Raw genomic sequence first — 26,645 nt, 5'->3', positions numbered from 1 at the left:
GTAGCCCTTAAACACGAAACCAAGTGAAATACCTGCAAACCTGGAAAGAGGAGTGAAGTCAATGGCCTGGCATCATCGTCACCGCAGACGCTGCACTCCCCAAAGTCAGGGCAGGTGCACAGGGCCAGGGACACTGGATGGGCGTGAGGTGGGTAGGGGTGTGGTGTGAAGGGAAGCGGCATAGATGGGGCAGGGTGCAGAGGGGTGAGAAGGTGCCTGGAGCAGTGTGATGAGGAAGGAAGGGGGTGGAAAGGAGTGGTGAGATGGAGGTGAGGCAGGGTGAGGAGGAGGGGTGATGCAGGGTAAGGGGGGTGGGGGGGTCTGGGTGGAGGAGGGTGGTAAGAGGGTTGAGGAGGAGACACCAAGAGAGGGGTGGTGTGCAGTGAGGTGGGGGTGAGGAGGAGGGGTGAGGAGAGGGGAGGCAGGCGTGGTGAAGAGGGGTGTGAAGAGAGGGGTGAGGAGGTACCTGGTGAGGTGGGGGTTAGGGTTAGGGTTGGGGCCGGGGCGAGGGAGAGCGGAAGCAGGAGTGGTGAGGAGGGGTGTGATGAGGTAGGGGTGAGGGTGAGGGCTGAGGTGGGGGTGAGGAGGGCGGCTGAGGGGTAGGGCAGCACCAGGTGGGACAACCCCCGGCCACGGGCTCCTGCCAGGAACTTCCAGCCTGGTTGGCGTCAGGGTGGCCTCCCCCGGACTAATCTACTAATGGGCTAGTCCTCGGAAGCCGAGCTGTGATTGGTCTGGCCGGTCACGTGCCCAGGGGGATGGGGGGTGGTGCCTGCACGGGCTGGGAAGAAGCGGAGACCAAAGTGGCCGTCCAGGCATTTGGGGCTGGGGACTGAAGCTAGCACGTAGGGACCGTCTCCAGGGTCCCCTCCCCTCTCCCCGCCGATGGCTTGCCCTCCCAGCCCTCCCCCAACCCTTCCCCCCCCCCTCCCGTGAGGGGGAGCACCGTGTCAGGACAGGCGTCTGGGACGCTCCTTTGTGCTCTGGCAGGTTTGCTCCCCACAGGGTCACTGGCACCTGCTTGTCCCACCATCCTGGCCCCATAGAGCCTTGCAGTTGTTGACCTTGGAAATAAGACAGCCAGTAAAATCACCAGCAAAATGGGTTTATTTAAGAATGGCAGAGAATGGAGCACTTGGGGGGCTCAGTCAGTTGAGCCACCTTGATTTCAGCTCAGGTCGTGATCCCAGGGTCATGGGCTGGGCTCAGATCCTGCTTGAGATTCTGTCTCTCTCTCTCTCTCTCTCCCTCCACCCGTCTCTCACACGCTCTCACAAAAAAAAAAAAAAAAAAGAAAAGAAAAGAAAGAAAAAAAAGAACATGGCAGAGAAATTGAAATTCACAACGTGCAAGGTGTGACAAAGCACAGGCGGGTCCAGAGAACACAGGAAAGTTGCTTCACAGAGAAGAGGAAGGTAGGAGCGGCTGCTCTGAAAGGAAGGTGCACTGCAGGCCAGTGAGGACAGCCGGTCCGGGACCAGGGTCAGTGCTGGGACAGCTGGGGCGGGAACACAGGACGAGGAGCAGGTCTGGGAGGACCAGAGGGTCCAGCACAGCTGTCCGGCTCGGCCGTGGCTGGCATATGCCTTGCGCAAAGGGGTCAAGGTGCCAGAGGGAGGAGGCTGGCAAGCGGGCTCTGGGCTACAGCTCACACGGTGTGTGTTCATCACCAGAGGACCGCCTGCTGCGTTAGCCAGAAGTTGGGTGAGTCCCTGCTGGTACCTCCCCTGCCCACTTGGATCCAAGAATCTCAAGGTGACTCAGTTCCCAGATGTCCACCCGGCTTGCAGACCAGACAGGAACCACTGGAGTGTATTGGCCCCCAGCGAGCCTGCCATAGCCGCTGCTGAGTGTCCCTGGTGGTTCCCCCATCCAAGGGGTGCTCCTTCACCCTGAGGAGGGAGGCTGCTTCTCAGCATGTCTGCACAGCCACCTCCAGGGCTCCTGGGGGCTTCCTAGCACAAAGACCCCTCATTCCAGGTTGTAAAATGCCCATCCTCCTCCTCTGACCTCGGCTGGGGGTGACCCGCCCTCTCCTCCAGGCTAGGTCTGGGAACGGGTGGTTAACGTCCCCACAAGGCTCCTGGCCGGCACTGCTGGTCTGACTATCCAGAAGCTGCCGCAGGCATTTCCAGGTGGGCAGTGGGCAGGGGCGAGGTGTCCAGTTGGGGCAACGACCTGTCTCAGGCATCACCAGGGAAGATCAGCTCCTGGCTGAAGCCAGGAGCAAATGCCACTCAGTCAGTCACTGAGGACCTCAAGGATGCATCGTTCATTTTTTTATTTTTATGTTTGTTTATTTTTTTTTTTTTTTTTTTTTTCAACGTTTTTTATTTTTATTTTTGGGACAGAGAGAGACAGAGCATGAACGGGGGAGGGGCAGAGAGAGAGGGAGACACAGAATTGGAAACAGGCTCCAGGCTCCGAGCCATCGGCCCAGAGCCTGACGCGGGGCTCGAACTCACGGACCGTGAGATCGTGACCTGGCTGAAGTCGGACGCTTAACCGACTGCGCCACCCAGGCGCCCCTATGTTTGTTTATTTTTGAGAGACAGAGTGCGAGTGGGGAGGGGCAGAGAGAGAGGGAGACACCGAATCTGAAGCAGGCTCCAGGCACCGAGCTGTCAGCACAGAGCCTGATGCGGGGCTCGAACCTACGAACTGTGAGATCATGACCTGAGCTGAATGAAGTCAGACACTTAACCAACTGAGCCACCCAGGCGACCCTCCCTGGTTGGGTTTTGATTCAATCCAGTACTGGTTTCGATGGGCTCCCAGTGGAGGTCCCACGGCCAGAAGGAGCTAGACCAGCTATGTGGAGGAGATCACATTTGACCAATGAAGAGGAAACCTCACATGGGGCAGCTGTCCTGGTGACTTAGGTGGCTGTCCTGTGCCCAAGACAGACAACTTTGTATAAGGACAGGAATAAAGAGAGGGCATCGAGTTTCTGGATCTTACTACCATTCCAGTGGGGGGACGAACTTCCAGCCAAGAGGCAGGCTTTCTCCTCCCCATAGAGTAGCCACGGCTCGAGGATTGTGGCCTGAGCAATAAGGCTTTACTCCTTGAAAAGCCTCTGAAATGAGAGTAAAGGAAGGAAAGAGTACTTACCAAGTTTGCACCGGCTCAGAGTCCAGATAAAAAGACGCGAAGCCGCACGTTGGGTGCCAAATGATGGGGTTGTGGGGCCATGGTGGGGTTCGGAGCTGACAGCCAAGAAAGAATTCTTGGAAGACATCTTTGGTGCAAAAAGGTGATTTTATTAAAGCATGGGGACAGGACCCGTGGGCAGAAAGAGCTGCACTGGGGTTGTGAGGAGTGATTTATTATATACCTTCAGGTTGGGAGGGGGTCAGGGGCAGCGTAAGTCTAACGGATTTTGGAAACAAGGTTTCCAGGACCTCAAGGGGCTAGAAGTTAGGGGAAATGTCATTTATTACTGTTTAGTAAAATCTCAGTTATGAGACCCTTCTGATGTAGACCAGGGGGCCACAAGCCTGGAGTATGATCGCCAGCATGTATCTTGGGGCAGTTGAGATAAAGGAAGTAGACTTACAGGATCCTGGGGGGGTCGGGATAAAGTTAGGGCAAGATTCCCTTTTGCCCCCAGCAAAGTGTCCTCATCCAGGCAGCTCAACTCCTAGAGGAAGGTCACTCTGCCGGTCTCAAGGACTTGTTAATGGGCTGTAGGCAGTAAGGGAATTTAAGTTTTCACTTGCCTTAGTTTCCCACATCACCATGGCAAGCACTAAAACCCCTTTCCTGTGTTCTGGGTGGCCAGGAGTGTCTGAGGGATATCCTACAGATCCCACCCGGGGGCAGGGGTGCTTGCTTGTACTTCCCCCTCAGCTTGCCCCAGCTCCCTCATCAGGAACAACAGCACACTGCTGAGTGACACGCCTGCCTTCGGAGCTCAGCAATCAGTGGAGGCAGGATCGCACCTGAACTTGCCTTCTCAGCTTGCCTCTCCTAGCTTGGAACCATCAGCTTACAAGCTGGGCGAGGGGGATCGGGCCCCAGTATCCTCAGTGGCATCTCACCCAAAGGAGAGGCTCCATCCACAGGGTGGCTGGGTGGAAGACGAGGTTATGGCTGTGCTGACCGTCCTCTGAAACAAATCAGCTCTATTCATAATCTGAAACTAAGCACCAGTAACCATAGTTTGCATAAAATAATTAGAACGTTTTAAAAAACAACCTAAATTAAGAGGTGCCTGGGTGGCTTTGTTGGCTGGGTGTCTGACTCTCGATTTCAGCTCAGGTCATGATCTCATGGTTCGTGGGTTCAAGCTCTGCACCGACTCGTGGAGCCTGCTTAGGATTCTCTCTCTCCACCGTCCCCCCCACCCCCACCCCCCGCCCCTCACCTGCTCACATAATTTTTTTTTAAGTTTATTTATTTTGAGAGAGAGAGAAAGCGCGAGTCAGGGAGGGGCAGAGAGAGAATCCCAAGCATGCTCCCCACTGTCAGCACAGAGCCCAACGTGGGGCTCGAATTTACAAACCGTGAGATCATGACCTGAGCTGAAGTTGGACGCTTAACTGACTGAGCCACCCAGGCACCCCTAGACGTGATAATTCTTAAAATTTTTTTTTAATGTTTATTTACTTTTGAGAGAGAGAGAGAGAGAGAGAGAGACGGTAAGCAAGGGAGGGGCAGAGAGAGAGAGAGGGAGACACAGAATTGGAAGCAGGCTCCAGGCTCTGAGCTGTCAGCGCAGAGCCCGACGCGGGGCTCGAACTCACAAACCGCGAGATCATGACCTGAGCCAAAGTTGGCTGCTTAACTGACAGCCTCCCAAGCGCCCTGAGATGTGATAATTCTTAATGTAAAATGGTTCCTACAAATCAACCAAAAAACCTTTGAGTGCAGTCAGAATTGCTGGATCCGAATACAAATGAGAAACAAAAACGACACATGAAAACATCTTTAACGTGACTAGACATGACAGTTACTTGAATGTAATTTGGCAAGGACTTATTTTAATCTGTCAGGCTGCTGGAAGAGGCCCTTCTACCCTTCTGGAGGGCAGAAGGCACCCAACGCTTCACACAGGGCATGACCTCTGACCTGTCCACTCTGCCTGAAGGACCTGCGCCCGAGGCAGCACCTGTCGCCGCGGACGTGAGGACTCGGCACTGCTGAGGTGTAGTGCTGTTCAGTGCTGGTGTGGACAGCGAGAGGAAAACGACCTTCAGTCACAGCACACCCGTAAGACACAGTTGTTAAAACATGTAGAAGATATATATCATAGATTAAAAAGTCTGTAATTTATTAAGTACAAAAACTAATATAAAACCATATGATCCTAATTTTGTAAAAATCCTTAAAAAGAAAAAATTAAGCCCTGAAAGGATTTTTGTTAAACCCTAATGCTGCGATTAATCAGAGGTAGGATGATAGGAGATCTTAATTTTCTTCTTTACACGTGAATGTGCTTTGTAGATTTTATGCTATCGGCATAAATGCTTTTATATTCAGAAAAAAAAAACGCATGATAAAATACATCCTATATGGGGTAATTTAAAGAACATTTTCACACATTTCAAAGTGCAGAATTACAAATAGTCAATACCTTTTATTAACATAATGATATAAAAAAATTTTAGTGTGATATACAGAATTCCCAGAGAGTACTTTTAAAACATTTTAATGCGCTTCTTAAAATCTGAATTTACAAGACACCTTGTCTTACTGCCACTGACCTTTCAATACAAAAATTTTACAGTATTTGTTTGCTATAAAACTACAACATTAAGATTAGGGTTAGGTAGTTTTTCCCCGTTGGCCATCCCGTTCTAAGGAATGTCCATGAGTCCGCCGCTAGAACCTCTGTATGTCAGACAATAAGTTACACAGATTCTGTACATAATTACAATAGAGTTATTAGAATTCCAGTATGCTGTGACATACTAGCCGCAGCTCAACACCACAGGCAACAGAACTACTATGCACGTGCTATTTGTAGCCAAATATGAGTAGGATGTGAGAGTCCGCCCACTTAGCCAGACCCATTTGGTGGTGAATTTAAAATGGTAGAGAATTAATAATAGCTTTGTTAGGCACTGTTCCAGGCTAATTCCTGAAAAGCCTGGTTGTTCCTAGGAAGCATGCATAACTCATAAACTTTCCCACCCTCAATCCCCCCCCAAACCCCACAACTTCATAACACACTCTTTAATAGCTATATAAAAATAATCTGTCTTAAGGTTTGAGCTTTGCTTCAAATTCTTAAAAGTATCTAAAGGATTTTACATTCTCTTCTTTGATTTAGGTTTACTATATTACATCAGTTTCATCAAGTTTGAATAAAATAACTGAATATGGTTTGGCCAAGTTTTATAGGCACACAATTGAAACTGCGAACGCCAGGCGGGCAGGGGTCTCTCCGCAGCCCCCAGACTGCATGCAGGGCGCTCAGCAAATAGCACGAACGACCTGAAAGCCTCAGACGCTGCCGCCAGTGCTTCCAAGTCTGTTGAACTGTAATAAAAGTAACAATTCAACACAATTCCATGTACCGAGAAGAATTCATATTGTGGAGTTACCACAACAGGTACTGTAACGGCACAGCATGGAGTCACAAAGCTGGGACAGTCGTCTCAGACTAAATGCTGGTTAATCTTCCCCAAACAATGCGTCTAAGCTGACAGCCCCAAATGGCACTTACTGAGTATTCGTGACAACAAACGCAGACAACTGGGCACACCTGTTTCAATAATGAAACCAGCAGAGGCAGTGCCGTGTGGCCACAGCGGGGCCTCGGGTCTGAGAGTGGGGAGGGCAGGCCAGGACTGCCTCCCTCCATCACTCTGCTCCTCCCCAGGGGCCTCAAGTTCTTTCTGGCAGGAATTCTACACATGAAGTTGTCATTTGAAGTGAGAATAAATAATTGAATTTTTAAAATCAAGAATGGTATCTTTAGCCTAAAACAAGTGCAAACTCGCAGCACAGCAGAGCGCTCGTGATCCCTTGCCGCAGCCACTCCAGGCCCCCTCGCGGGCGCCCACCTGTTCAAATACTGACTGACAAAGGTCCTCGAAGATGAAAACATTTCTTCAAATGGTCAGGAAGTGGCTCCTAAAATGAGATTTGGGGATCCTTGGGACGGGTCCGTAAAAGCAGAGGGCACAGCATTCCATGAAGACTGGAGTCTTTTCCGGTGGCTGCAGACAGTGTGGTGTCTTCACAAGCCCCAACACCTCTGACCGGCTCCCGCACCAGGAGGCCGGGGACCACACCTGTCTCAGGAACGTGGGGTCGACAGGCGGCACTCACATGTTGTAGGCGACATAGATGGGGTCCAGCTGGTCAGCCAGGAAGCCATCACGCAGGTGCATGCGCTGCTTCTCGCCCCGAGAGTTGATGGGGATCACACCTGGGTCCACAATGACCACCACACCCACGACCAGGTGATGCTCCTCCAGCACGACGTTTGTCACCAGGGCCACCAGGTCCAGCGCATCCTGCTCCAGCCCATCCAGCTCCACCACCACCACCAGCAGGTTGGTCCAGGTGAACACGGCACTGCAGGGACAGGGAGGGGTAGACGGCATCATGCATGGGACGGGCACAGGCTTCTGGGAGCAAATGGACAAGTGGGAAACGGTGCAAGTACAGGGTAGTTGGCCTGCACTACTGCCCAACATAGTTTGAAGTTGGGCTAAATGTGTTTTATGGGAATCTTTATTCTAATTGAAGTCCTTCATAGGAACCAATAGTATTATTTGATGTCGAAAGCTGTATGTGTCCCAATTCAAGCTCCCTTCAAAGCGAAGTCATGGTGAGTCATGACCACTTAAATGTAAAAATTCACACTAAAAACAGAAACACTTCAGGATAACCATAGACACCTCATGTTTTGGGGGCCAGACTCTTGCTTTACAGGTGGTCGGGAAACGAGAAAGAGAGGCTGCGAGGGGCTTGGGGTCTGCTGCCGGAGAGGCAGGTGTCCGCCAGCACACCCCCCCCCGTGGAAAGCGTCTGCAGGGACAGAGGCTGCAGGGACAGGGGCTACCGGGCAGGGCGGGACGTGGCTCTCACCACTCGGCGATGCTCCTGTGGGCTCGAACCACAGACGTCTCGATGTCTATGGGGTGGTAGCGCATGCCTCTCAGCTCCAGCGTCTCGTCCAGAGATCCGACCACGTACAGTGCGTCGTGCCGCTCTGTGAACATGGTGCAAACACCTCAGAAGGGCACCCAGGGAACGGCGGCACCTTCCACGTATCCATAGCAGCCCCGAGCCGCGCTCTGTGGGACAGGGCCCCGCTGTCCACACAGCAGGTGACAACTGGGCCTCCTTGGAGGTGGTGCCGTCCCCTCGGTCCCACGCGAGGGCGCCTCTGCAGCCAGGAACACCTCAGGAAAGTCAGGCCAACGTGTGAACACATATTTAGAAATAATCTGGGGGCGCCTGGGTGGCGCAGTCGGTTAAGCGTCCGACTTCGGCCAGGTCACGATCTCGCGGTCCGTGAGTTCGAGCCCCGCGTCGGGCTCTGGGCTGATGGCTCGGAGCCTGGAGCCTGTTTCCAATTCTGTGTCTCCCTCTCTCTCTGCCCCTCCCCCGTTCATGCTCTGTCTCTGTCTGTCCCAAAAATAAATAAAAAACATTAAAATAAAAAAAAAAAAAAAAAAATTAAAAAAGAAATAATCTGTACCATGTCTGGAAACAAAACAGCATCTGTAGGGACACCAGAAGTTCTGACTCGATCTGGTAAACCTGCTGTGGCCTCGGGGACCCTGCAACTTTCAGGGTCATGCAAGGGGAGGGCCTGGTGGCCTGATCACTAACACCCCCACATCCTCAGCAGAGGCCGAGGGTCCAAGGCCAGTGAGGGACACCCACAGTGGCAAAACAGTAATATTCAGAGAAAACTGCTATCAGAGCACCCCCAAGTCCTTCACCCCCGCACCTGAAGATACACGCTCACAGCACAGGGTGAGGGGTCAGCAGGAGTCCCTGAGCTGTTGAGGCATGAACGTCAGACTCTCGGGCCACAGCAGCAGGCCTCCCGTGCGGTGTGGACGGACCCCACCACACATGCGGCCCGTGTGCAGGGGGTGAAAGGTAACCCTCACCTCCACTGGCGTCAGTGAGCTCTGTTCTTCGAAGGAAACCCAGGTAGCCAGTCCTTGCCCAAATGGTCTGTGTGTCTCCAAAACTCAGCCGGGCACTGAAGTGGTCAGCGTGGAGCGCCTCCTCCCCATAGACCGTGTAGTAGCCGGTGGCGTTGTGGGGGCTGCTCACCCAGATCTGGTGGGGCCCAGGGGACAAGAATGTTGGCACGTCACAAACGCTGGGCACAGGTTCTGCCGTGAGACAGCCACTGGCCGAGTGAACAAAGGCAGGGGGAGGGGGAGTTGTTTCAGTGTCTCTCGTCTTGTGGCTCGAGCAAAACTGCAGGCACAGAGAAAGCAGACAAGCAGCTTTTCTCTCCTTGGAGCGAAGCGACCCCTCCTTCGCCCTAGGAGCCACCGGTGGGACTCTGTGGCACGGATGAGCTCACAGAGGCGCCTCCCTGCTGCTCACGTTGAACTACTGTTGACAGTGAGAAGGAGTCGGGAGCTTGTCCCACATCCACAGAGGGACCGGTGAAGGGGCTGAGGGCTCACAGGACGGAGCGGGCACGGCCACTACACTCGCCCTGCAGACATGCTAAGTTCACATGCATCCACGCACCCTTGTCTGCCGCACCCGTGCTAGCAGTACCCAGAGTGTTGTGGGGTCCCCTAGGGAGTCCTTCTACACACTGGGCCCATCCAGGACCCACAGTCTCCTCCCCAGACTGAGCGCCTGGCTCTAGACGCAGGCAGCCAACAGGCCTTCTGCCAAGAGGTGGGTTTCCCAACCTGGCACAGACCCTTTGTGACTATCTCGGGGGCAAACTGTTACCCTAACAGGCCAGGGTCCAGCTGGCCAGCAAGAGGGACGGCTGAGGGAGGCCCCATGCTGACCACACCCAGCCCTGGCACAGGCACACCTTCCAATCGGGACACCAAGCGACCTCTGGGAGGCCCTGTGTAAATACCCCCGAACCCCCATCCACCGGGACCACAAGGGTCCTTGTACCCTCCTGGCATGCCCGCAGGCCTGGAACCCATCGTAACAGACCAACTCGGGCCTCTACTAGGCTCCTGGGGGACAGTCCCCCCTGCCCCGCGTTACTCTAGACCCACTCCCACGCATTCGTGCAAAGCCTGCACCCTCTGGGTGTCAAGGACCCTCCCTCAGGGACTGCTTTTCTAGGGGAGGTGCAGTTTCTGTGCAGCTCCTCAGGCCCCCCAGTTCCTACAGAACTTGAGGTTTCCCTTTGCTGGAGGGCAACCCTGGGGTGGGCTTCATCCTGCAGGACCCAAAATCCTCTGCTGAGAATTCCCGACTCTGGGACGGATAGGGGAGAAGGGAAGGGACAGCTGCTGAGGCCATGGGGGCTCCGGGTCCCCTGCCTTACCTCTCCCAGGTGTGAGTCTCCAAGGGGCCCTTTGGTCTCCGTGTGCGCGATAATGACCTTTACCCCAGGGAGGATCTGGAAGGAGAGTGACGTGCACATGTTAATGATGGGGATGGTTAGAAACCAACCTAAACTTGACTTTGAATTTTAATCGAAATAAGAGACTTTTTTTTTTTTTTTTTTTTTAAGTAGGCTACATGCCCCAGTGCACAGCAGGCTTGAACTCATGACCCTGAGATCGAGACCTGAGCTGAGATCAAGACTTGGATACATAATGGACTGAGCCACCCAGCCACCCCCATAAGAGACCCTTTAATAGGTAAAATAAATAGTGAATCTTAGCAAAATTATCCCAGTTCCTAAGAACCGACCGTATTTTGGATTTCAAGAGGGGTGAGGAGGGTTTGTTTCCGTAAGCATCTGCCGTACCTGAGGTCTTTCATTAAGGACACAAGACGACGACCTGCCCCTTGTAGGGCACACGAATGTGGGGTGCCGTCCACACATCACGCCTGCCTGCAAGGGGCTCTGTCGGCCCCATGAGCCCCAGTCCTGCACCGGGAAGCTAGCTAACAGGGCACGGCTGGCTCAGGCACACGGGGGCACCGGCTCTTCCCCAGGAGCCTTGGAGAACACTCCAGGGGAGGTGCCTCAGCTCAGGGGACCCCAAGCCTGGGCCCCTGTCAGGCCACCCAGACACCTGTTCTGTCTCAGGTGGCTTCCCCATATGAAACAGAGGTCAGTGGGGACCTCCAGGCAGGTGGGAAGGGTCAAAGGGTCACGGGAAGGTGTGGATGCAGGCGCTGTTGCCCATGGTCACCCTCCCACCTCCCCCCGCAGCTTCAGCCACACTGGCTCCTCTGCAGCTCCCACTCCCACTCCAGGACCTTTGCAACAGCTGAGACTTCTGCCCCACGTCACTGCGGCTGTCCCTCCTCAGGAGCCTGACCTTTCACCCTCCACACCCACCCCTCCATAGACCCATGGGCTGGTCCTGTTGCTGCCCCACTGCCCTGTCCCTCTCTGGGCACTTCCCTGCCTCCCTAGAGGCAGCTGTGACCACCAGGGTGTGTGAGCAGAGCTGGGGCAGCCCTTCCAGGCTGCGTGAGCTATGCCAGCCTCCACGTCTCGCCTCTGGGACTGTGTAGGTCTGGGACAGGTCGCTACCTGTGCTCTCGACCCTACCACGATGTGCGGCGAGAGCCGTGGGAAGCCCTATGATTGGGGGCTGTCTGTTCCTGGCCACACTGGGGACACAGCCCCGCCCTCGAACCTGCTGTCTCCTGGTGCCCAGCAGCTTAGTCACAGCACCCAGGCCATATCCCCATCTTCATCACTGCCTGGTAGGGCCGTGTGGGTACTCTTCTTTCCTCAAACATTCCCTGGTTCTGAGGACGCCTGCTCTCCAGATACCCATGAAGGCATCGGGCCCCGAACCAAGAGGCCCATGGCCTCAAGCCCCACAGTGGGAGATCCTTCTGGGCTTCTGTACCTGAAGCCCTCCCGTTCTAGGCGTTAGCTCAGAGGTGTCCTTGTGTGTGCTAGTGGGGAGGAGAGGAGCCCTCTGCATCAGCCCAGTCCCAACCACAGTCGACCTGTGTCCATTAGGACATTTTTATTTTTATTTTTTATTATTATTTTTTAATGTTTATTTTTGAGACAGAGAGAGACAGAGCATGAACAGGGGAGGGTCAGAGAGAGAGAGGGAGACACAGAATCCAAAGCAGGCTCCAGACTCTGAGCTGTCAGCACAGAGCCCGACGCGGGGCTTGAACTCACAGGCCGTGAGATCATGACCTGAGCTGAAGTCGGACGCTCAACCGACTGAGCCACCCAGGTGCCCCCATTAGGACATTTTTAGCCCTCAGCACCCACCAGGGGCTAACATAAGAAAGGACCTGGGTGTAAGTCCCAGCTTCCACTACCTTTCCAGACTCCGTCAATGGCAGACTGTGCGGAGAACCCCGTTCTACCAAACGTACCCTAAAAATTAACAAGGGAAAAGGTAATCAGAAACTGATTATCACTGTAACGGTCAGTCAGTGGACAACACCACACCTCCAGGGTTTTGCTCACGACCTTGCTGTGACCTTGGAGCAGCGACTACCAGCTCCACATGCACCAGCCCCAGCTGCCTGGCTTACATGCCACCGCTCAGGATAGGGGCTTGCTCTAGGGTTCTTGGGGCCCTCCCTGGACCAGATGGCCCCACTCCAGGAGGCTTCACCACTGTTTACCTCAAGCTGCAGCATGGCCACGTTTGAGGATCCAGAGCCAGGATCAAGCTTCAGAGCTGGGAGGGACCCAGACTCACAGGTACATACCGTGGCCCCCAGCACACATTTACTGATGTAAAAACTAAGTCCTGTCTTAAAATGGTATCATGTGGAAAACATCCTTGCCTTGGCTGGTTTGCCTGTTTTCTATCCCACGAGAAGACACATGCCAAGTGTTCGTACCTGACATCATCCCTCCTGGTCATGGGGACAACAGATACAGGGATGCTGCCTGAGCTGTGCTGACACAAGGGAACAAGAAGGAAGCCCAGGCTCCCCCAGGGGACTCAGCCAGCCAGCTGCCAACGCCCGGGTGCTGGGAGGTCCAGTCAGGGCAGACCCAGCCTGCAGAACTTCACCTGTGGGCGTGGCGGACCCTCACCTGTCATGGCGCAGCGCCCTCATGTCCACGTAGACGGTGGTGGGGTCTGGGCCGGCCGTGCCCTGGAAAGGAGAGCAGCAGAGGACCTTCATCTCATTTTCAGGAGTGTGTCCCCATCTACACGGGCACAAGCCGTGTGACAGCTCTTCCTGGGTCCTCAGGGGACGCCCAGGAAGGCAGCTGCTCTGCTCAGGGCACTGAGCATGCCCAGGGGCATGGATGGCTTCTGTCCAAACATCTATGTGGCTTGACAACATTCAGAGACTTGTCCAATAACACTGACTGGAAATCTCAAATCCTGCAGTTTTACGTGTCTGCTCTAACACTTGTCTGTTCCTGCTGGTCCCTATACTCTGTGCTTGGTGAAAACACCACCGTAGGTTTTGGAAGGCATTTTCACCAGCCGTCAGATTGGGCCTGGCCTCTCACCAGCCGACCGGCTTCTCCTGAGGGCTGAGCATGGCAGAGGCTCTCCCAGGGATCGGCCCGAAGGACGTCTCCCTGCTCTCCTCTCATGAGACACTTGGGCACTGGTCCTGCCGAGGATGTTATATGTTCCGTTTAATCGATAAGAAACATCGAATTAAATGGACACTCTGGTCAACATCACTGTCTAAAGATGCCAGACAGTGTAACCTATGTCTGCCCTGGAATTAAAACAACAATGATTGTTTGAGACCAAACACTGCTCTTCCTCCAGAGGTAACGCTAGGACTGTTAAATTCTTTTGAAAATAGCTTTGCTCTTATATTTGGTTTCAAGGGAGCTTTTATATAACATGCCAAAAACATCCACTGTGAGCAAAGTCAGACAGCAAAAGAAACATGTATTTGTCTGGAATTCACAAGAAGGTCACATGAACTCATGGGGGAAGCACAGAGGTGCCTTGAGGTTGAGGTCAAGGTCGTACCTGCTCAGCCAGCTTTCCCAGCCTGTTGGGCTGACAGAGGCAAAGAAGGCCAGCAGAGCGAGACAGGGAGGAGACAGCCACAGGAAACACAAACAGAAAGCAACAGGCCACGTGAGAAACACACAGTAAGAGAAAGCAAAATACGTCACTGCATCTCAAAGCGCAAACATGAACAATCCATTAAGATTTTCGCAATCATACGTGGCATCCCACGCGCCGACAATAGAATAGATACCTTCAAATATCGAGTAAATGCTGAGCAGAGAGTAAGGTCTTCACTTAGAGCCGCTAACTGTGCATCAACAGCCTGACCGATGCTCAGTCATACTTTCTACACTAGAGAGGGATATTAGGAGGGGACCCTAGCCCACCTCCTCCTGCCACATAGCAAGGGTCTGTGGCTTGGAGAGGATAGCAGTCTTCAAGGTTGAGAGGACATCAGCAGCAATGCCAGGAGAACAGGAGGACAGTCTCTGCATGTAAGACCTGCCCTGTGCCCGGCAGGTGCGCCACGGGCCGAGGACCAGGGCTGAGCAAAGGCCCCGGAAGCCTGGCAACAGCCCGGGATCTGGGCCCGCTCTGGCTCCAGTGGTGCCTCTTCTGCCCTGTAGTTCCGGAACCACTTCGTGGAGTAAGGCATTCAGTATGTTTTTAGAAAGAAGTGAAATGGAGATACTAGCACCAAATCTGGAAAACAGCCAGTCATCTGAAGAAGCAGTAAACAGCACTACAAGTGAGCTATTCAATTTCTGAAACTTCGTGTTTCCTTTTAATAAGTAAAATACCTTAATGTTTCAAAAACTAATTTAGGGCAATACAAATCACCACATTAATTCATTAATGTTTCAATTTAAAATTGCTAACTGTCTTTACAAGTTTATCTTGCTTTAAAAAATTAGCTACATATTGTATCCTTTGAGATTTTTCCCGGTAAGTTAATAGTCACTGTTCAAGAACAACTTGTGTTGTTTCCAAGTAAGCCTTTGTTCATCAACAAGACTAGAACATCTTTTAAATAACAACCTCCTGGCTCACAAAGCTGACCGGTTCTGTGTAAGTGAAAACACCAAGGGCTCAGAGGGCAAGCAGGGAGGACAGCGCACGCAGGGAGGACGAGGACTGCAGGAGACCGTTGCAGGCCTTACCTGGAGGCAGATGGCCACGTTGACCCTACACCCGAACGTGGTGCTCACAGCGCGCGCTGGCAGCCCCAGGTCCTTGAACAGCTTGGAGAAGGACTGTGTGAGCGCGATCCTGGGCCGCTCCTCAGCTACCACCATGCAGGTGCGCACGCAGGACAGGTTCACCCCCTTCGTCTGCAGGCAGGGTGGGCAGGGCAGGGAGGCTAGTGCCAGTGGAGATGCAGATCCCACCTCCCCAGCTGGTCCTGGTTCCTCAGGGTCCTAAGTCTGGATGCACTGGAGGGTGCCCCGCCCCCCACTCCTGGCATCCAGGTGGCTCCCGCCCCTGCACACAGCTCTGGCTCCACCCCAGGCCTCAGGGGACCCTGAGGTGCACTGCTCAGAGCTAGTATAGGACCCGCCCCCCCTTCCCCGGGACCCCTGCACTCTGGCCCCTGCACCCCTGCCTGGGTCTCACACTCTCCTTTGCTGTGTGGGCTGTGCCGATAAAGGGAGTGACCTCTAGAGGTGCAGGGAAGAGGGCCCATGAAGCCAGTGCGGCTCAACTCCTGGAAAGGGTTTTCTCTGTTTCCATAAACGGCTTGAACAGATCTTGGGAGTTTTTTTTTTTTAAACGTTCCCAGGGGCCCAGTTTAGAACCAACGCAGGAGCCCCTGGTTTGGGCACTTTGAGATGAAGGAAAGCAGGGTGCAGGGCAGGCCTCAGTGGCAGACAGGGGGTTGCGCTCACCCTGAGGACACCGGTCTGCGCGCCCAGGCCCTTGGTGCACATTTCCATCACGGAGTAGGAGCAGAAGGTGACGCGGGCCTTGTACTGGCTGACGGCTGACAGCCACAGGGACACGTTGCTCTCCAGCTCCAGTGGGGGCACCAGGACTGACTGGTGTCCGGAATAGACACTGTGAGAGAGAGCACAGGGAGGGTCAGGACAGCAGGACAGCTGCGGCCTCGGCTCTGTGTTAGTCCTTGGCCCATGAGCCTCAGGGATGCCCTGTCCACCTGCGCCAGAAGGGCCTGGGGTGCCCACCTCTCTCCTCCTTCTCTGAGGGCACTTCTTTTCTAGCCAGAACAGGACGCAATTGTGCCCTAACGTCAAGTGGGAGTTTCGATAGAAAGTACTGAGGCGGTGGGGGCAGGAGCAGGGGTGATATACAGGGGTTTAGTCTCCCTCCAAGCACCTTAGAAGGATCCAGGATCACAGTTTGGGTCAGGGTCTGCCGGCTGGAGTCCCTGGCTTTCTTCTTCCAAAGATTTGTCACTACTTCCTAGTATCTGATGAAATTAAGTAGTCTCTTCCCTATTACTAGTAATGAGTACTGTTTATATTTAATGAAAAATATATTTTTACTCTTTTACTCAATTTCAGACCCAGCCTCCAATCCTTTTCACCCCCAAACAAACCCACTCATATGTGTATCTTAGGCTCGTGAGTATCAAAAATGAGCACCAAAGCTCCAAAGACTTACAGCAGCAATTCCAGCCTTGCAGGTGGGCATGGCACCTGCACACTCACCTGCTGCACACCACCTGCAGAGATGCTACCTGCAACATCACCCGCACACTCATCTGCACACCACCTGCACAGATACCACCTGCACACTCACCTGCACAGACACCACAGGGCGAAGCCAAGGCCGCAGTAGGGGTCAAGACAGATGGCGATCTGCCTCGAGGGGTACAGCTCACACTGTAGCTTTATGGAGCGGCACAAGGCACTTGTGGCTGCGTGCGACATCTGAAGTACAATGAAAGATCTGGTCAGTGATGTGAGGGGAGAGAGAACAGTGGCCGCCAACCACAGCCGCCAGGCACGTTTATTTCCTTAAAGGGTGGCTGCTCAAATCTGCATACAAACCAAATAATACACAGGAAAATGTACACTAAAAATCTTCTAAATGAGATTTCAGAATAATAAAAAAATTGAATGGAGCTCTTGGCTCCTGGTAAGGAGACAGACTCATCAAAGCCACCTGCTCCCAAAGATAGTCGTAAATCTGAGTTTAGATGTCACCACAGAACATCAAAATATGCACTATTCTCAGGCTAACCTAATTTGGGGGGTTTACTGGTAGTTAACACAGACTTCAAGGAACAGTACTGTTGCTTCAAGCTGTGGATAAGAGTGAGGGCCTGCATAAACCCACACCCACCATCCTCTCCGCCCACCCCATCAAAGGCTGAAGCAAGTAAGAGCTATGATCACAGGGCTCACCTTCACACCTGCTAATATCCCTGTAGTCGACACGCTGAAATCCAAGTATGCGAGCAGGTCTGGGGACGGTGGCCTGAAAATGCTAGCCACCTTCTTTTTTGGTATGTCATCTGTTGAACCAGAGACACCAGTAATGTTAATGCTACTTCAGGCTCTCATAGGGAGGAAGGAAACAGGATTCATACCTGGGGAGTCTGGGGGAGAGTGAGTGCAGAACAGAGGGAGGCCTCAAGGCAGCAGGCCACATGGGTACATGGGGAAGTGCATGTAAAAAAAAATTTTTTTAATGTTTATTATTTGAGAGAGAGAGAGAGAGAGAGAGAGAGAGAGAGGAAGCAGGGGAGGGCCAGAGAGAGAGGGAGACACAGAGTCCGAAGCAGGCTCCAGGCTCTGAGCTGTCAGCACAGAGCCCAACGCAGGGCTCTGACCCACAGACCGTGAGATCATGACCTGAGCTGAAGTCGGTCGCCCAAATGACTGAGCCACTCAGGTGCCCCGGAAGTTCATTTTAACCTTCAAGGAAATGTCATGTGGAGCAGACCCACCATGACGGCTTTGAATGTGTGGTGACAGTGGGTGAAGTGGACACAGAGGGAAGACAAGTCATGAGAGCCGTACAGGAAGCCGCTTCATTTAGCAGCGGGAGAGTTCAGAGGTGCAGGGACCTACCGGAGGTCACAGAGTCTGTGGCAGAGCCAGTGTTAACAAGAACTCTGACCGCAGAGACAGCACTAGGGACAGGCCCTCAGGGCTGCCGCGCTTCATGGTTCCTATGAGACCGTGAGGCAGACACAAGTGAGGCAAGGGCTGGGGCCCACCCACGTCGTAGCAAGCTGGTGAAGCAATGTGACTCTCTGGAGCCAGTCTGCTCCTAAGCCCGCCCTGGGGCCCGTGGACCAGCCAGCTCCCTGTGCCTATAGACAGGTACTGGGCAGGTTGCCACAGACAACATAGTCCCTGACCTCTTCCCCTGGAGAGCACAGACAGACAGATGCCTGCCAGGTGCGATGGAGAAGGAGGGACTCCTGCGTACTCCACGGCCAGCACCTCAAGTCACTAACAAAGCTTGTGGGTGCTACTAGCTTGGGGTGTCTCCATGGGGAGGGTGACCTCAGGGTCCAAGGCACAGTGGTCCAGGGGTTTACAGCCTTCCTGGTCAGCCCACAAGCAATTCATGGGGCACAGCAGCACTCCCCAATGATGGGGACAAAGGATAGATGTATGTGTGCTATGGGACATGTGTCCCCACAACCACCGACTGCTGTACAGGCATGAGAGGCAGTGAGAGGAGGGGTGGTCCACAGGCACACAGGCTTCATGCAAGGATCTTTGCTCTGGTTCAGAGGCCCCACCATGAGTGAAACCAGGATGCAGGCTGCCAGCAACCCAGTGGCAAGGGCCCTTTTAGCAGCCTCCTCACCACCGACTTCAGCTGCCCTTACCTAACTCTTACTTTTTGGTGGCAATGATGCAACCCCTACAACAAAGAAAGGAAAGGTGGTGTGTCCTGGCAGGGCCAGCACACAACCAACGGTGCTGAGGACAGGTACCTGTATCTAGAATGGTCGGCCAGGTCCTGACGTCCACGGCAGCCGCTGCGTCTTTGGACTTGAGCAGCCGCATGATGGCCTGTGTAGTGAGGACGCAAGCAGACTTGCTGACCTGCAGGGCACAGGGGTTGAAGGCGTGAGTGAGACGCAGGGCCTGGGAGAGAGGACACATGAGACCTCTGGTCTACCGGAACAAGGGCCCTCCCGTCGGGCCTGCCTGGCCGTCCACAGCGCACAGGTACCTCTACGATCATCTTGACGGTGGGAAGCGTGGTGGCCAGGTTCTGGGGGTGCGGAGGCCGCACGGTGACAGGCACACAGCCGCAGTACAGGCAGCCATAGAAGGCGGCAATGAGGTCCACCCCTGGGAAGACACATGGTGAGAGGGGGTCAGTGCAGGGCGGAGTGTGGCTCACAGCGCCTAGTACCACGGAATGATAAAGCAGGGTTCCTGTCACGTGCTACGTGGATCAAACACAACTTCTCCAAACTAATACGATATTGAGACAGGGAAACTGTCTCAATAAACGACTCCATAAAAATCTTTTTGCTCCTTTTCCTGATTCTATTCTTGCTAGGATCTGCAACCCTTTACACATGCCTCAGAATGCAAACAGTGTGTGTCTTCCTTGTGCGGACAAGGAGTTGGCGTATTTCTCCATAACAGATCATACCCAAGGAAGGACCAGGTGAGGATGCCCAGAGGAAGCCATCATATGCATATTCCAGACCAGGGCACAAGACAAGTGGACACCTTGGCCCCCTGGCTCCAAGGGGTAACACCCGGGCTCTCGTCTTTGTTCTAATCAGCTCCTGGGTGGTTCTGGGCCTTCCAGCAGGGACCACAGCTTAGCCCTCCAGCTATTAAACTCTCCACCTGCCCGGTTAAATTCATAAAATGTAAATTTAGGGGTGCCTGGGTGCCTCAGTCTTAACCATCAGCTCAGGTCATGGATCTCACAGCTCATGGGTTTGAGCCCTGCATAGGGCTCTGTGTTGACAGCTCAGAGCTGGGGAGCCTGCTTTGGATTCTGTGTCTCCCTCTCTCTGCCTCCACCCCTGCCCCTGCTCCCCCACTTGTGATCTGTCTCTCTCGCTCTGTCTCTCAAAGATAAATAAACATTAAAAAAATTTTTTTTAATCAAAAAAATAAAATGTAAATTTAGACCTTCAGCATGCATTTTCTTTTTTGTTGTTAAAAACAGCTTATGGGGAAGCCTGGGTGGCTCGGTTGGTTAAATGACTGACTCTTGATTTAGGCTCAGGTCATGATCTCACAGTTTGTGAGTTCAAGCTGTGCTGATACAGCAGAGCCTGCTTGGGATTCTCTCTCCCTCTGTAAAATAAATAAACTAAAGAAAAAAAAAAAAAAGAAAGTTTTAAGGTGTTCTGCAGTTACTTTAGCCCCAGACTTTCCTGTGTGAGCACTCCTCAAGCTTTGCAGCTCCCACCTGACCCCGGGGGCGTGGCCGTACCACAGTAGAGGGTGTGGTGTAGACAGCTCGGGCAGGGGAGAGCACCAGCTTGCCTTAACACTGACATGCTGTACGATGTCTGACATTGACCTGGAAGCCGGGGTAGTTCAAGAGTGGGGACTGCAGTCGCCCTGGGGAAAAGCACCCTACACTCCAGAGAATGAAAAGCAGAGACAGACTTTGAGGCCCGTGGGTTTAGAAGCATTCAAGTTAGCACATCCCTGTGCCAGGAGAGACCAGGCTGCCACCCAACCCCATTCCAGGGATGAGGGAGCATAAGGCAGGCGGACCCCCCAGACCACCCCCAGCTAAGATAGGTATGACATTCCTCAGCTCTCCTGGCTGCCCAAGGGCAAAGGAAAGGGGAAAAACAATGGTTAGCTGATAGAGATCACAGTCATGCAGGACAGGAGTCTCCAACAGTTTACAAATATCTTTGTAAATTACAAGAAAAAGGCAATCTTATCAACAGCCTAATCTCCAGAAACCTGTAGACTCAGTTTCCTGGAGCCCCAGCATCACCCTTCCACAGTGATGTGGGGAACAAAGGCAAGAAGGAAATGGCAGGTAACATTAAATTTCCACATAACCTGCAGCCCATTGACAAACACTTGTGGCAAATACAGAGTATAGTTTCTCCAGGAACCCCTTGCTGTCCTAATGTTAATGTCTTACTAGAGGAAAACCTCCTTAGCTTGACAACAGGGAGGCCTCAGGTATCTTAGGGGTCCTCATTAGCACATCAAAGTCCCTCTGGAGGGCTCCCTTTCGACTTGACCAACTCCACAGTACGTAATCAGTCACTCCTCACAAGCCCGGTGCGCTCTTCCTGCCCCCGGGTCCTGTCCACGTGCTTTAATAAAATCACCTTTTTGCACCAAAGACTTCTCAAGAATTTTTTCTTGGCCTTTGGCTCCAGATCCCACCCCTCACCATCACTCCAAAACCTCATCAAAATGAGGGTAAGAAAAGAGAGGCTGCATTTGTTTTTTTTTTTTTTTTTATTTTTGGGACAGAGAGAGACAGAGCATGAACGGGGGAGGGACAGAGAGAGAGGGAGACACAGAATCGGAAACAGGCTCCAGGCTCCGAGCCATCAGCCCAGAGCCTGACGCGGGGCTCGAACTCACGGACCGCGAGATCGTGACCTGGCTGAAGTCGGACGCTTAACCGACTGCGCCACCCAGGCGCCCCAAGAGAGGCTGCATTTGTAACGGCCACTCCTGACAGCACGGACACAAAGCAGCAACAAGGGGCAGGGGAAGGCAGAAAAGCAGGTGCAAACCTTGTCAACTGTTTTCAGAATTCATTTTGATGGTTACAGTATTTGTACAGTTATTCTGGGAGCACTGCATGTGATGCAGGGCTACATAGCTTAGTAATTATGGGATATCTGAACTCTATCATCTCCCTGTTCTGAAGAAGCAGGAGTCTTGGTATGGAAAAAAGGAGATACACGGCAGGTGAGGTTTGGTAAAGTCCTATGATCCTGGATTTGAATGGGATGTAACACTATGAACTCAGAAGGCAGTGCCTCTCTAAAGATACACTTATTTAGGGGCGCCTGGGTGGCTCAGTCGGTAGGGTGGCCAACTACAGCTCAGGTCATGATCTCGCGGCCTGTTGAGTTCGAGCCCCGAGTCGGGCTCTGTGCTGACAGCTCAGAACCTGGAGCTGAAAGGGCGGGCCTACGCCGGCCAACTCCATCTTGTTCTGTGTCCTTCACCTTGACCACGCCTCCTCCCCTTGAGTAACCTCCCGCTCACCTGCCTCACAGGACTCGGACCCTTCCCCAGCCAATCGGCTGAGGCCACAGCCATTACCTCACCAACTGCCCCTAGGCCCCAATAAAACCTTTGTCCTTTTGAAACTCGCTCTCTCTTCGGTATCTCACCGCTGCGTCGGTGCAGGTAGGGGATTGAGCTCGAGCTAGCTCGAATAAAGGCTCTTTTGCTTTTACATCGGACTCGGCTCCCTAGTGGTCTTTGGGGATCACGAATTCTGGGCATAACAGAGCCTGCTTCCGATTCTGTGTCTCCCTCTCTCTCTGCCCCTTCCCTGCTTGCTCTCTCTCTCTCTCTCTCAAAAATAATAAACATAAAAAAAATTTTTTTTAATAAAAAAAGATACATTTATTTATAACTCCCAGTTCTGCTCACTGAAAGAGCCAACAAACAGCAGCCAATCCAGGAGAAACCAGTGTCCCTCATGCCCAGATTTTGTTCTGGGAACATGGAGGGGGGGGGGGGGACAGGGGGGCTCCGTGGAGAAATGGCTGATCTTAGGTCTGGGGTAGGATGGGCACTAGGGGGACTTGGAGCACCTTGTCACAATAAAGCCGAGGAAGCAGTAAGGGACTAGTGGCCAAGTGCTAAGCCAGCCAGAACAGGCTCCTATTGGCCAAACATGGCAGAACCTGAACTTGATAAGGAAAGTAACTACAAAGGATAAAACCCAACAAATAAGTTTAAGTCTGTGAGTTCATATTGATATGTATATATTTTTAAATCCATTGCTGGGTCACCTTTGGAGTGTGACAGGAAACAAAATTCATTTCATAAAGAACCAACACATATGAATTCTACCACGGGGTAGCCAAATACCAGATGAAGGGGGAGGTTTCTGTGTATTAGTTCTATGGCCAATAAATGGAAAAGAAATGAAAGAATTAGAGTATCACTGTTTTGTGACCCCTAAAGGATTAATGAATGTTAAACACCGAAGCATCAGTCAGTGGCTGCTAATGCCACCAGCAGAGACACAAGCCAGCATGGGCTTCTGGTGAGATCATGCGGGAGCTCTTGGTCTTGGCAGAGACACTGGACCAGAGTCTGACCCAGGGCTGGGATCTAGCTGCCAGCCTGCAGGAAACACGGGGCCAAGAACACGCTGCTCTGTAGCATCTGGGCCGTGGGGCCTCTGTAGGTAGGGTCAGACCAGGTCTTCGGTAGATAAATTGTAAAGAGAGGGAAATGGAGAGCCTGTGGATTAAAAGAGACTTTATCAAAGGAAACTGGGAGACCAAGCTGACATGTAGGGTGCTCTCGTCTGTGTGCTCACACCCTAGGGAGCCGGAAGCGGTGACTGCAGAGGTCAGGGGCACAGGCTGCTCCCGGGAGAGTGGAGGAGGTCGTGCTCAGGACAGGGAATGCTAGGGACCGGGCACCTGGCCAACCTGCTGGAGGTTATGAGGGTGTCTGCTCCATAATAACAAAGTGTCCCAGGGAACGCAGAGCCAAGGGAGGTGGCGTGTGCACAGGGCATTCAGGGTGTGCTTACCTGGGGGGTAGACTAAAGCCACATGGTCCCCGACGCTCAGTCGTGCCTTCTCCATCAGGGCGGCGGCAACCCTTTCAGCCCTTTTGTGCAGCTGGACACAGGTTGCAGTGCTGGTGACGGTGCCCTAGGAACGCAGTCCCTGGCTGAGCGGAGCTGGTGGGGCAGGGCGTGTGCTCACACTGCACACACCCTGTCCCCAGAACCCTGTGGTTAGGGGCCGGGACCACTGCCAGTCCTACAGACACATCCATTGTCTTTCCCCGTCATCTGTGGAGTTCCTGCAGCACTGCCCAAGGTGGCTCTTTGGCCATCAGTGAAGGGACGGGCCACGAACATCTCAGGAGAGCCTGGAGCAGTGGGGGCTGCTTCTTGTCCAGGACAGAGACACGGCCATTAAAGAAAACTCTTTTGGCTTTTTTGATAAAATAACTTAAATATAACAACATTATAAAGATAAAGCCATAAATGTCTAAGTTCTCAATGCCTAATAATATTCTGCCTCATTGTTTAAATTTCTCTTTTTTAAAATAAGCCATCACCACTCTGCATACCACCCTCAATTCATCCTCTCCCTGCCCAGAAACAACCATCACCCTGGATACATATGCACACAGTAATCACATTAAGTGAGCAGACATCCATAAGCTGCACGGTTGTGCATGTCAAAGCTCCTGTCCCCCAGGTCAGCGGGCCTGCGCCGTGGTGGGTGCCTGGCCGGATGCACAGCTGCCCCGGCCGCATGGGCTCCTCGTTCATTTCACGTCTCTGCTGAGGATAGCTGGGCTGCAGACCAGCTCCCAGCAAATGTTTCCTTCGCTCGGCCGACCAGAGTCGGGCCGGCCTCACAGCTTGTTTAGTCCTTCTTAAGAAAAGTAACAGGGCAGCTTGGTCTAAACATAATGCCCCAGAACAGACCGGCCCCTGGGAGTGGGAACCCCTCGCTTCTCCTCGACTGGTGCTTCCACTGCACAGGCCAATGTGCGTTTATGCGGAGCCAGGCATGCAGGCCCTTGAGGCTTCCCGAAGGGGAGCTAGGCTCGTTTCTCCCATCCCAGCCAAGGTGCAGGATGTCAGCGCCAGGCAGATACTGGGAGCCCAGATGTCCAGAGCCCGCCAGTCCCCCTGGACGACCACCTGTACAGCCACAGGCCTGCTGCTGGGTCAAAAGCCAGCACGTCCTCAGGGACCTAAGGACAATTCAAACCCGAAGAAGGCTGACAAACCAAAAGAAATGCAGTTTTACTAGTGACCTTGAGAAAAGTCTAGAATGGATTTGGAGAAGGCCAGGGCTAGTCTTCTGCTGGCTCCTCCTGAGCTCTCCCTTGGCTTTAAAGATGGCCAACCCCTCCACACAGATGCCTGGCAAGCTCCTCTGTGGGGCCCCCACCCTGGGGCCCTCCTCCCTTGAGAAGCACTCCCTGCGCTCAGGTGCTCAGACCACACACCGCGTGAGGGCACGTCTCTCCTCCTCCTCTGAGCTGCCACCTCATGTCTGGGCCCGGCCCCCGCCAATAACTGTTAATTATTGGCTGTCTCCATGCTTCAGAATTCAATCAGTCACAAAATAAATGTTAACACTCTTCTAGATCCGCAGTTACACAGGACGAGGAATATAAAGTCTTTCTTACGGACCGGTTTTCCAGCAGGGAAGACTCACTTCAAGCGTCCCGAGAGCAGGTGCCCTTTTCCTCTTAACACTTTCACTTAACACTTAACACTAACACTTAACACTTAACACCTCTTAACACGATAACTCGGCAGGTATCAATAAATATGTTTTGAATGAAGGGACAGTGGGCAGCAACAAGCAGAAACAAAAGCTGGACCAGCATTTTTCTAAGAGCACAGTGACCTTCCCTTTACTATGTCAAAGTGCACATGTTCTTACATCTTGTGTGATGCATCTGAGACAGGATTTTTACCGTTATTTAACTTGTCATGTTTCTCTATTTTGCCTACTGGCCCACCCATTGGATGTGAGAGTTACAGCCCCTCCTTTCTATCCTAAGAACTCCAGGTACAGTGTAATCACATCAAAAGGTGCCCAAAATCCTGACAGTGAATTTCTGAATCTATACCAGGATCAGGGCAGTAAGCAGCATTTGCCATGTCAAATCTATAAACAAAAGTCTAAATTCCTAATTTTTACAAAATAAACATTTCCTTTTAACTCATTTACAAGCATACTGTTTGTTTGTTTTTTTATAAGCATACTGTTCTTAATTGGGAAAGGACCTAATGAGAATTTTCCTGTTAAATATAAGATGGACGGAAACGTTACTGCGTGAATTATGTGACAGCTGAGTGCTCCACAAAGAACGCGGTAGGCAGAGAGGATGGCCTGGCAACAACACCCTGTTCTCCGGGCAGGGACTCTGGGGACAGAGCACCGGGAGCTGGGGAGGGATGGGCACAGGTGGCCTACCTTGGCATTGAGCAGCAGGAACAGCGGGTGGTCGGGGGTGGTGTGCGCCCGCCACTGCAGCACATCCGGCAGGAACAGGAACTGTGTAGAGAGGCCCATCAGTCCACGGCCTTGCCGGGGAGGCGCCTGCCTCGCTTTCCCAGGCACTGGCCACTTGCTGTTACCTTTCTCGCCTGGTCGCTGTCCTCCAGGTGAGCCAGCTCCCTCCCTGAGGCCTGGGCGATTCTCTTCCCAGCAACCAGGTTCCCCACGATCATGGAGGCTGGTCCAACCTCTAGGAAACAGGGGCGGAGACCCTGAATGAGAAGGCATGGCTCTGGGTACAGAACTGCCATGTGACTGTACATTTCACTCTTCACTAAGATACAGACGCTCAGGAAACCAGCCACAAGGCTTATGGTAAGTGATGAAGAGAATCTCTCAAATACAAGCAACACCAGACTGAGAAATTTACCAAACGGCATATACCTGGGGGTAGAAGATTTGACCTCAGCCATAACAGAACATTTTAATAGACTTCGTTGTTTTACTGCATTTTA

General features: G+C 52.8%; 2 protein-coding genes across 13 annotated transcripts in view; both read right to left on the bottom strand.

Moving 5' to 3' along the window:
- The window catches only part of PRMT2 (protein arginine methyltransferase 2), a 72,292-nt gene extending 71,646 nt beyond the window's left edge, over window positions 1–646 (bottom strand). For 2 of the 4 annotated variants that reach the window (XM_058732344.1, XM_058732345.1), the window contains exon 1: window positions 33–646. The gene's annotated coding sequence lies outside the window, so the exon portion shown is untranslated. The remainder of the gene's footprint in view (window positions 1–32) is intronic. The other 2 variants (XM_058732350.1, XM_058732347.1) reach the window with 1 other exon arrangement.
- Window positions 647–5,561: 4,915 nt separating this feature from the next.
- The window catches only part of DIP2A (disco interacting protein 2 homolog A), a 118,471-nt gene continuing 97,387 nt past the window's right edge, over window positions 5,562–26,645 (bottom strand). For 7 of the 9 annotated variants that reach the window (XM_058732338.1, XM_058732332.1, XM_058732337.1 and 4 more), the window contains 16 exons: window positions 26,271–26,380; window positions 26,107–26,187; window positions 23,682–23,805; window positions 19,170–19,291; window positions 18,928–19,039; window positions 17,378–17,487; window positions 16,770–16,900; window positions 15,896–16,064; window positions 15,170–15,340; window positions 14,025–14,054; window positions 13,115–13,176; window positions 12,382–12,439; window positions 10,457–10,531; window positions 9,084–9,258; window positions 8,047–8,170; window positions 5,562–7,530 (listed from right to left, as the gene is read on the bottom strand). In XM_058732338.1, coding sequence (XP_058588321.1) covers window positions 7,278–7,530; window positions 8,047–8,170; window positions 9,084–9,258; window positions 10,457–10,531; window positions 12,382–12,439; window positions 13,115–13,176; window positions 14,025–14,054; window positions 15,170–15,340; window positions 15,896–16,064; window positions 16,770–16,900; window positions 17,378–17,487; window positions 18,928–19,039; window positions 19,170–19,291; window positions 23,682–23,805; window positions 26,107–26,187; window positions 26,271–26,380 — 1,907 coding nt within the window. In that variant the 3' untranslated portion in view covers window positions 5,562–7,277. The remainder of the gene's footprint in view (window positions 7,531–8,046; window positions 8,171–9,083; window positions 9,259–10,456; window positions 10,532–12,381; window positions 12,440–13,114; window positions 13,177–14,024; window positions 14,055–15,169; window positions 15,341–15,895; window positions 16,065–16,769; window positions 16,901–17,377; window positions 17,488–18,927; window positions 19,040–19,169; window positions 19,292–23,681; window positions 23,806–26,106; window positions 26,188–26,270; window positions 26,381–26,645) is intronic. The other 2 variants (XM_058732334.1, XM_058732335.1) reach the window with 1 other exon arrangement.

This window comes from Neofelis nebulosa, chromosome 5 (genome assembly GCF_028018385.1).
Source record: "Neofelis nebulosa isolate mNeoNeb1 chromosome 5, mNeoNeb1.pri, whole genome shotgun sequence".
Taxonomy (NCBI): Eukaryota; Metazoa; Chordata; class Mammalia; order Carnivora; family Felidae; genus Neofelis; species Neofelis nebulosa.
The sequence above is the reverse complement of the archived record's forward strand: the minus strand, read 5'-3'. Positions and strand labels throughout refer to the sequence as shown.